The sequence below is a fragment of the Taurulus bubalis genome, assembly GCF_910589615.1.
Source record: "Taurulus bubalis genome assembly, chromosome: 21".
NCBI classification, from domain to species: Eukaryota; Metazoa; Chordata; class Actinopteri; order Perciformes; family Cottidae; genus Taurulus; species Taurulus bubalis.
In genome coordinates this window covers 4,236,004-4,246,088 of record NC_136609.1, presented here as the reverse complement: position 1 = coordinate 4,246,088, position 10,085 = coordinate 4,236,004, and the positions used below count along the sequence as shown (strand labels likewise).

The window sequence follows — 10,085 nt, the reverse complement described above, 5'->3', positions numbered from 1 at the left end:
TTAATCCAGAAAGCGGTCCAGCATCTTCTGGATGTTGTGGAAGGTGTCTCTGCCCAAGTAGTCGGCCTGGCCGGCCTCCCAAAGCCGGCGATGCTCCAGCTGCTCCGCCTCTTTGCCGGCATCGGCCTCGGCAGCGCTCTGCCACGATCAAGGAGCAGAATAACAAATCAGTCTTCAAAGGCACTTCATCACAAGAAGCAGCAGACTCCATGCAGGCAGACTTTTAGCTGCTGGTTTCATCTCAGTGCACAAACAGAATGCAGTGGAGCATATCAAATCAGAATAGTGGAGTGACGTCATTCTTTCATGCTGTCTTGTAAACATGTTCAATAACCTGCGTCTTCAATTACATTCAGAATCATCTCTCAACTCAGAACACAGACACTTTGTGCTGGGGAGAAAGATACACTTTTGTTTTATTATTTTAAATAATTGACTAATGCTTAACATATCAGTAGTAACAAGAGCAGCTTTTGGATTACATTATAAATAATTACATTTATAACTGCAGACTTGATGGATATATATATATATATATATATATATATATATATATATATATATATACATATATATATATATATATATATATATATATATATATATATATATATGTGCATGATTTAAATCCAGAAAGGTTTACATACAGGATCTGAGTCTGTGTTTGAGGAGCCATCACTGTCCTCTGCTCCCAGGTCCTGGATCTCCGTCCTCTCACTCGTTCCTGCCTCTTCCTCCTCCAGTGGTGTGTTGTCTGCCTCTTCCTCCTCCAGAGGTGTGTTATCTGTGTGGGAACACTGCACACAGCAGCCATGTCACCACCAGTGCACTGCAGTGTGTGCTGTACACCAGTGTGAGAGCAGAGTGAGGTTGAACCATCACTGTGCAGCGCGTGATAACACTGTTGATGTATGTTCTGCTCAGGCTAATCTTACAAGCTTGTTTAAGCACAATGCATCAAGTTGAAAGGAATTAAACAAATGACAGAAATGCAATGAGGAGCTCAGAGGCCTGTAGCAGATAATACACTCTGTGTCCCTGTGTTGTGTCTTTCTGCCAGAGTCAAAGCAGCCAAGCAGAAATGCTCATGCATTAACAGAAACTAACAAGAGGCACTTGAGCTGCCTAATAAGCTACCGTAATAATCAACATGACATATTATAAACACAAGCGGCTATGAGGTCATCCATTTCGCTAATTAAGGAATTGATCAGCATTTCTAATGACGACTCACTTGGCTTTACAGAACACGTGACTTTTAATGAACTCTGTGCTAAACGTAGTTTGAAGATTTTTTTTATTTTTTTTGCAGAGAGATAGCAACTTCATATATATTAATGCTTTGAATAGACTTAAGTCTGAGACCAATCAAAAAGTCTGGACACAACTACACAGACCTGAGAACCGGTCTGAAGAGGTCAAAAAGGTTAAGACATGTGTGTGTGCACAGGTGCAAGGCCTTAAAAGCAGCATTAGTATTTGTTTTGGTCACTTTGGGACAGCAGCGCAAAAAGAACAATGTTAAATGCGTGACCAAACAGTTAACTATCTACACACCCAGCAGACAGAGAGCAATTTTAACATTAATTTGGAATCATGGTTGTGTGTCTTCACCAGGTCCTGAGGGACATATCTGTCTGTTTAGTTGCTAAATGATCCACTATGTTCCCCAGCTGTTTGTTGCTGAGCAGGCAGTAACAGCGGGTTCACAGAGCATTTTCACCAAAAACAGCTGCTGTTGCTGTAAGCAGGTCTATGAAAGTGTTTGTGAGCCATAAAACCAAAGCACCGAGCTGTAGAGTTCATTCTGTGTTTGTCCTTCCGAGCAACACCTTCTGATTTGACCCAGTGGTAATGCACAAATAGTGCGTCAGTACAGGAACACACTGGTAGCACTGCAGAGGCACTTTTAGCTCTGTCAGCATTGCTGCTAGAACTGTCAGCACTGCAGCTAGCACTGTAAGCTCTGTAAGCACTGCTGCTAGCACTGCAGGGCTCTCAAGTGTCACGCATTGAGCGTGACTGTCACGCATTTCGGTCTTAAGTCACGCCCTCCCGCCACACATCGTATTTCCAGGGCTCTCAAGTGTCACGCATTGAGCGTGACTGTCACGCATTTCGGTCTTAAGTCACGCCCTCCCGCCACACATCATATTTCTCACGCTGAAAAAAAACTCTAGGCTATTTAATGTGCCGCAGCGCGCAAACATGACCTGGTCGCGCTGCCCTCACCATGGAGGAATCAAGCACGTCTCCCCCGAATCCCCTGCTAATCAATAAAAAGAAATGGGCTACACGAATAGCCAATCAGAAAAACGTATCTGTTGTATCTGGCTGCTAGCACTCTTAGCTCTGTCAGCGCTGCTGCTAGCACTGTTAGCTCTGTCAGCACTGCTGAGAGCACTGTTAGCTAGCTCCACCTCGTCCATGTTGAGAGACGTGTGTAGGCAGTAGACATGCTCTGGGTTTAGCACCTTAAAGGATTATAACTTCGGAGAAATGGTTCCAGAAAGTGTGTTTTATTGAATTGTATAAAAATGTGTAGCAAAGTGCTTTAAAATCTGAGATGATCTCCTCTATAGGGGGAGGATGTTTCCATTATACTGAGGCACTGTGTGTGCAGGAACATGTCTGTGCAAACAAAATCACTCACGTGTAAAGATAGCATGGCCATAACAACATCATATCAACACTGACACAGAATAAGGTCTTGGCTTACTGTCACTGGTTCAGGCATTGCATGCAGACTTTCAGGAGGGTGTGGGGAAACCACAGCCAGTGGATTGGAACTGTCTGAGTGTTCTCTAAATGGCATCTTGGCTTCGTCTTCTCGCTCTTGGATCTGCAAAGCAAGGGAGGATGTTGAGTGTTGGAACGGCGGCCAATCGTCGGACTGGGCAGCCATGTGTCGCGTTTGGCTGCCGGGCTGCATGTTTATGTTCCAGCCAAACTCTGCAGCAGCTTCTGTGACTGATTAACAAACCTTCAACTAAAGAGGGGAAGTCATCAGTGAAATGTTCTGCTCGAGTGTTTGGAGCAAAAACCTGCAGAGCATCCCACAGACATGGCACATGCTGACTTCTGCACAACATTGAGTGTCTCTGCTGAACACTATAATCAAAGCCATTATTATGACTGTTGCGGATTAACAGTCACATACAGAGGTTTTTAACTGCATTACAGGGAAACTATTGGTGACACTTAATTTTACAGCCTCTGTACCATATCTTTTATCAATCTACTCTATATTTATGAAGGTTCTGACGTATTACCTATGGGTATGATCGAGATTTGATGCACCTTAAATATATTAATGCTGTTTAATTTCGAGTGAACCCTGAGAATAATTAAGTCAGGATAAAGATGTAAAATGCATCCAGAGGAAAACATAACTGAAAAACTAATGTATAGGGAAAAGGTTTCTAATAATAAAATAACAATGAATGAATATTGACTCGGGTTAGTGTGATGGTATACCATGTTGTTCTCTCATGTGCAGATAAATAGAAGTTATTATGTTCAAACAGTGCTGGATGTTATTTGAACTGAGAGGCATTCATGTTATTAAAGCATTGTTTTAAATGAGGTCGACAACATAATAAGAACATATCTTCATAAACCTTCTTTCTGACTGGTTAACAGCGTGGAACTCCATTCATGGACGTGGCCTACTTTTAAGATAAAGATAAAGACTTCCCACAGATGTCCGTACCTGTGGCTGCTTCCCTGCCTCACAGGATGCCGGGTCCCTGAGGTACTCTTTCCACCACAGAGACACAAACTGCTGCATGGTGGGCGAGCGGCTCTCCTCCCTCGGGCTCCAGGGCTTCACTGCTCCTAAGAAATGGACGATCTTTGCGTTGTGGCCAAACCTGCAGGAACAAAGCTGTAACTCCAGCATGCGCTACCGTGCATCAACCTGAACTGTGGAGGATGGCAGGAACAACGGACTGCAAGCCATAAGGGGCTGTCTGCACTGTTCTATTGAACAAGCTTTACACTTTAAAATGTACAGGCCACTGACCCTGTTTTTATCTGAAGAAGAACGCCGTACAAGAGAGTCGACAGGTGAGCTGTGTGTGTGTGTGTGTGTGTGTGTGTGTGTGTGCGTTGAACATTTCATTTCTTCTATGTGTAAAATGGGTTTTTAGGCAATAACTTCAAGGATTGTTTTTGTTCCTCAGATACAAAACTAAATCAAATGCATAATAACAAAGCTAACACAGAGCATTCTGATATAGAAAACTACATTAGAGATGGAATGTGTTATAGAGATACAATCAAAGTTTAGATTATGTCTGTAGTTGTCACTAATTTGGCAAATCATCCTTTTAAAGCTGTATATATTAAGTATTATAGGTATTTTAATTATTATAAGTCCAGTGTCACTATAGCTGACGGCAGTATTCCCAAAACTAGACATATGTTGTAAAAAGCCCAAATATGTTTTGTGTCGGCCTGAAAATGAGATTGACTCTAATCCACAGATGGAGAAGTGTGTGAAGAGAGTTGAGGTGCATTGTGGGTAGCAGGACACTCACTGATGGAAAGCAGGGAGGTAGCTGTAGAAGGAGCTGGCGCTCAGGTTGTAGACGAACGGCAGGTGTTTGCTGATGTCTCCAGTCGGCCAGCTGCTGAAGAACGAATTCAACAGACCCTGGTCTCCTCCTGACCGCAACAAACGTGTTAATCACTGCAATGTGTACATATTGATATGCATTAGATGTGAGGAGAGGAGATGTGAGGAGCTTCACTGTCCAATGTTTCCCTTCTGAAACTCCTTGAAACAGAATGTTGGGACGATGAAACCCATATTCTCTTGCATCATCTCTTAATGTTGTATGAATGATTGGGTGAGTTGTCAGTATTCAGAGCACACGGTGTCCTCCGACATCGTGACCATTGTACCATCAAAGCTGCCGTGCTGCTGCGCGTGGTCCAGCAGGCCGCTGTGGGTGAGGAGCGACGGTCTGAAGACGAACACGCCGGAGTTGAAGCAGTCGGGCCAGCCGGGGTCGGGAGCAGCCGACAGCTCGCCTCTCTCAAACAGCTCGTCCACGTTACACAGAACCTGAGAGGGAGCGGGCCAATCAGAGAGCAGGAGCGCTGGATGTTGGGCGTGAGCACTTTATCGTTTTTTAGGTGAATCTTCCAAGAGACAGACTATGTTCATCAATTTTGTTGTGCTTTAGTTGTTTTGATGCTCAGTATGAGAGTGGACGGTTCACCATCTGATCAAGGCCTCTGCTGCAAGGGGTCCCTACTCTGCCCCATTACGACATCCCCTAATACCTATAGGTTCTGAGTGTGTGTTTAGGGACCATGTGTGTGCTTAAAGAAAACATTGCATTATGTTGTTGTGCTTAGGAGGGTTTTAAGAGTACCCAAGTTCTTTGAATTGTTTTTACATAGCCAGATCTTAGTCATGGCCCTGCCTGAAATTGTACAACCAGGCGTAAACCACCAGTTCTCCGCTACTATGAAATCTTTACTCGACATTTGGTCGTAGCCTTGACGCAATGTGTGTGCACAAGTAGAAGCATGTGCATCAGTGCAGGTATACCCTTGAGACTGTTTGCTCATGCCAACATGAGAGCATGTTTACACTGAGCCAACAGAGGAGCTCATGTCCTCCACATGCGTGCTGTAGTGATCTCAGGACGACATGTCCATAACGTGACCCTCAACGGGACTGACGCCGTGTGTTGACTGATAGATAGAGATGTAAAGAAGGGTCAACACGCCAGCTTGTGTGCATGTTGCCGTGGTTTGTGCAATATCTGCTTTGGCATTTCTTTGGACAGAGTCCGGTGTGTTTGTTTCGATGAATTATTATGAAGAGGATCAAAGCGATGGTTTGAAATGTGTAAAACACAATAAAAAGAATAGAACGGCTGAAAGTTGCACATATATAAGATTAATTTGCACCGTCAGAATAATGTGAAACCCACTATTAACTGTGTTGCTGTGTGTTCAGAGCACTCACGAGCGTGTCCGCATCCAGGAACACACATTTGCTGTACTGGGTCAGAGTCCAGCAGTGGAGCTTGGTGAAGGTGATGCCGAGCTCTGGACGTCCCAGCCAGGACAGGTGGACGTGGTCATCACTGTCTATGACATCCACCGTGATGACCTCATCGAATACGTCCTGAAGGGCAAACCTGAGGTATAGAGATGTAGCTGGTGAGCCTACAGCAGCTCTTCAGTTAAACTGAATTACAGGCTTTGACAGACGATGAAACAGAACAAAATCATTTGGGATCCATCACCCACCTTGACCGCTGTGAGATGTTTGGTGTGACCATGACCACGGTGCTGCGCGTGGTCCCGTGGCGCCGTAGACTCCGGGCCACCACCACGGCTCCCTTGCAGTACGAGTCTGTGGTGGCCAGGGTGACGAAGGCCTCGCCTGCTACACAGCGGCCAGAGGACAGGGTTACACTGATATCCAAGCACTGGTGTCATTGTGGACCTCAACTGGAATCAGCTGGAATATGTTTTTGTCTTTAAAATACATAACCTCCCATCTGGGTTGCACCAGCTGCTCATGAATTCATTACGGAGTCCGAATATAAAGTTATGTCCTGGCTCGTTTCAAACTAGTGCCCCATTAAACAGTAAGACATGTCTTGAGCTGGTAAATACTTTATTAATGTCTAAATCCCTGGCTAGGAAACGTCTATGACACACTCCAATCAAGAGATATCAAACAGGAAGTCATGTGGCATCAAATGTTAGAATAAGGTCCCAAAATGAGGCATTGAAGATCAATCTTTTAAATGAGGAATATATGATTATGCAAAGGTTTTTACTCATTTAACATTGTTTAAATGTTAGCATAATTTAAAGGTCTGTCGTGACATTTTCGTGAAATTCGGAAATAATGTCTGTGGTCAACAGGCGGTTTCAAACCAGCGGCTAAATGAGACGGCTAACACTGTCCCAGCTTTATATTTGTGGTGTGAAGTTTATATTCTGCAATAATCCAAAATCCAATGGAAGAATCCTGCTGTCCTTCTGTGGTTATCTTCTGGTTCGGCATACGAAGACACGCTTCAGCACTTTACCTCTTTCATTCTTCACTCAGAACAGAGCAGATATTAACATGCTAATGTTAGCGCTGCTAGATTGTTCAGTAGTTCACAGCAGCAGCACCACCTGGCCTTCAGTGGGTGTAAGTATTTAGTAAGTAATAATCTTAACATACTGGTTTGTGATGAGTGATGCATACTAGTCTACTTCTTAAACACTGACGTTGGACTCGGGTTGAAGAAACGTCTGCTGCTAACAGCTCCAGCTGCTGCGTCTCCATGGACTAACTGCCGGTAGTTTGAGGTGCTATTTATTATTATTATTTATTTAATGTCCTCTACAGGCCTTCTGAGGGACTACAGCGCTGGACCGCCTCAAACATTGTCTCATGAGGGCGTCTGTTATTAGCTACCAGATGGTCAGTTTGCAAGCGATGTCTATATTGGCACAACATGAAGCCAGAGGGAAAGAATTGACTCTTCTTACTGTGACAGTCGTTTTGTTGTGTACTTTGTGTACTTTTTTGGCCTGGGCCTACAGTTAGAAAACAGTACAAATGCACAACAATGCTATCAAATTAGGGAACCCGTCTTTATGGGTTATGGTTATGATTATCGTTATTGTACCTCAGCCTTGTTTAAAAAGGTTGCATCTACCGTACCTATTCCATCACTGCTTTAATGCACCACCCGGCACTCTCATGAAACACAGCCACCGTGCTGCATGGCCTCTGGGTGCATGAGGCTCTGCTGTGTGTGACAATACTGTGGAGATCTCATCCTCAACTGGTCCACACAACAGATACAGTACATGTGTCTGTACATCTGGATTTTTATCTGCACCTCACAGCTCACTTATCATCATTTGTGAATAAACACAAACTGTTGCACATATTTTTTACTAAAACACCTGCATTGCGTATTAACGTTCCTGTGGATCCTTTACAGACAGCCTTCATGGATGCTGCATTAAAAACTAGTGTATAACTGATAACTGTTTTACATGTATGCAACTGCTGTTAAGTCAAATAAACACCAGTCCAACGGTACCGCTCTGTAATTCCATGGGTACTTCCTGAATACTTCCTGATCCTAAAAGGCTGAAAAGGGCAGGATGTTTATGGCTAAGCGTTGATGAGTTTAAAAACAACAACTCTGCAGACACCTGAAGGCAGCATGCATTGTTCCTTCACACGGTGACTCTGCAGACACCTGAAGGCAGCATGCATTGTTCCTTCACACGGTGACTCTGCAGACACCTGAAGGCAGCATGCATTGTTCCTTCACACGGTGAGTCTGCAGACACCTGAAGGCAGCATGCATTGTTCCTTCACACGGTGACTCTGCAGACACCTGAAGGCAGCATGCATTGTTCCTTCACACGGTGACTCTGCAGACACCTGAAGGCAGCATGCATTGTTCCACCTGAGTGACCACTGCTGACTTTCTTACCGCCATCAGACTGTCAACGACGTCTGTGACCACAATAACATGCATTAAACACACGTCAGTAGTAATCTACTGGTCTGTGTTTACTCATTTACTGTAATATTAATAATATTAATTAATTTACATTTACATCATTACTGTACATGTACATATCCACTTATAAATATAGTGAAGTTATCAGTTAGAAATGCTTTGTTCATCTCTGATGTTACAACATCCCCCCCTACTGGAGAGCTTTATATGACACACGGGTCTCTCAGGAATAAGGTTCTCAAGGTTTTGAAATAAACGATTCACAGATGAATATAAGGATTGTGAATGTTATTAAGTAATGAAATGGAGATGGTTTTAATACAAATAAGATAAGATATTTGTGCAACTTTTTGTGTTGATTTACAAATGTTTAAACGTGAGATGTAAATATAAAGGCAGAGAACAGAAACAGATTTATGGATCAAAATATTTGTGCATTGTGTTTCACGATTATAGCTTAACATTTGTTTGTGAATACTTACAAGACTGTTTTAATTCATAATTCAATGTATTCCTTTATACAATGCACTCACAGAGACTGTGGTCTTCATGCAGAAGTTATTTTTCTTCATAATCTTACTATTACTTGATAGTTAATGTGATTTTTAAATCCCTGCCAAAAAAGCAGGTGCATAGTGCATATCACTATTAAAAGCTGAAAACATAAAACCTACAAAGTGTTGAAGTGCCGGCTTCTTTCTGTATGTGATCCTTCTCTTGGTTCACAGAAATCAAAACTTTTTAAGATCAGAACTATGTCACGAACCAATTCTGCTTCTAAAAATGACTCGGAGTGCAACTCTGAATATGACTTCACACAAAAGGTGGAACATGAAATGTTTGGTTGAAAGCGTCAGTGCTTCATCTTCCTGTCTGCTCGTCGGGGAAGTGAACCTTTAGTCTCTGGGCTGCGAGCCCGAGCACACGGGTCCGCACAATGTGCTCCATATCATTAAAAACTCGGAGAAAAGGACGACTACAAAAAAGTTTGTATTTTATTTTATTTCTTTCAGTTTACTTAACTTGTGTTCAGATGGTCAACTAGCAGACTGAATCATCTATATCACTACATGTTATGTTGAGCTCAACAACGAAAAGAACAATTCCAAATATATATTATTTTCTTCGTTTATAATAAATGACGTCACTTACCTGACATTTTTACAATCTTCCTCAAATCCTGCAACTTTATCCAGGAAGGCGATCAGATCTTGTGTTTCCTCGTATGCAGAAGGCCTCTCATCCAGGAGACGAGGTCACATCTTTAGACCAGCGCCTTAAGTACTGAGAGGAAGAGTTGGTATTCTCTCTGTGTGTGTGTGTGTGTGTGTGTGTGTGTGTGTGTGTGTGTGTGTGTGTGTGTGTGTGTGTGTGTGTGTGTGTGTGTGTTCAACTGGTCATTCAACTAGTAGATAGCGAGCTCTGCCGAGTGTTGCGCAACAGCCTGGACCTCCATACCCCCCTTGTCCCTCGACTCACATCATGTGTAAACTTTTCATTTCCACATTTAAATAATAATCCCACGGAGCGGTTCTTGTCACACTAAAGAAAACAAACAGGTGAAAGGGGTGG

The 10,085-nt window shown here is 43.2% G+C and overlaps 1 protein-coding gene across 1 annotated transcript; it reads right to left on the bottom strand.

Annotated features, from left to right (window-relative positions):
* gyg2 (glycogenin 2) lies at positions 1-9,672 on the bottom strand (the record flags this gene model as incomplete). Its single annotated transcript, XM_079236817.1, has 8 exons — positions 1-138; positions 648-797; positions 3,713-3,872; positions 4,542-4,668; positions 4,909-5,071; positions 5,987-6,161; positions 6,274-6,412; positions 9,666-9,672. The coding sequence occupies 8 exons, from the start codon at positions 9,670-9,672 to the stop codon at positions 1-3; spliced, it is 1,059 nt and encodes a 352-aa protein (XP_079092943.1).
* Between the last annotated feature and the right edge of the window lie 413 nt (positions 9,673-10,085).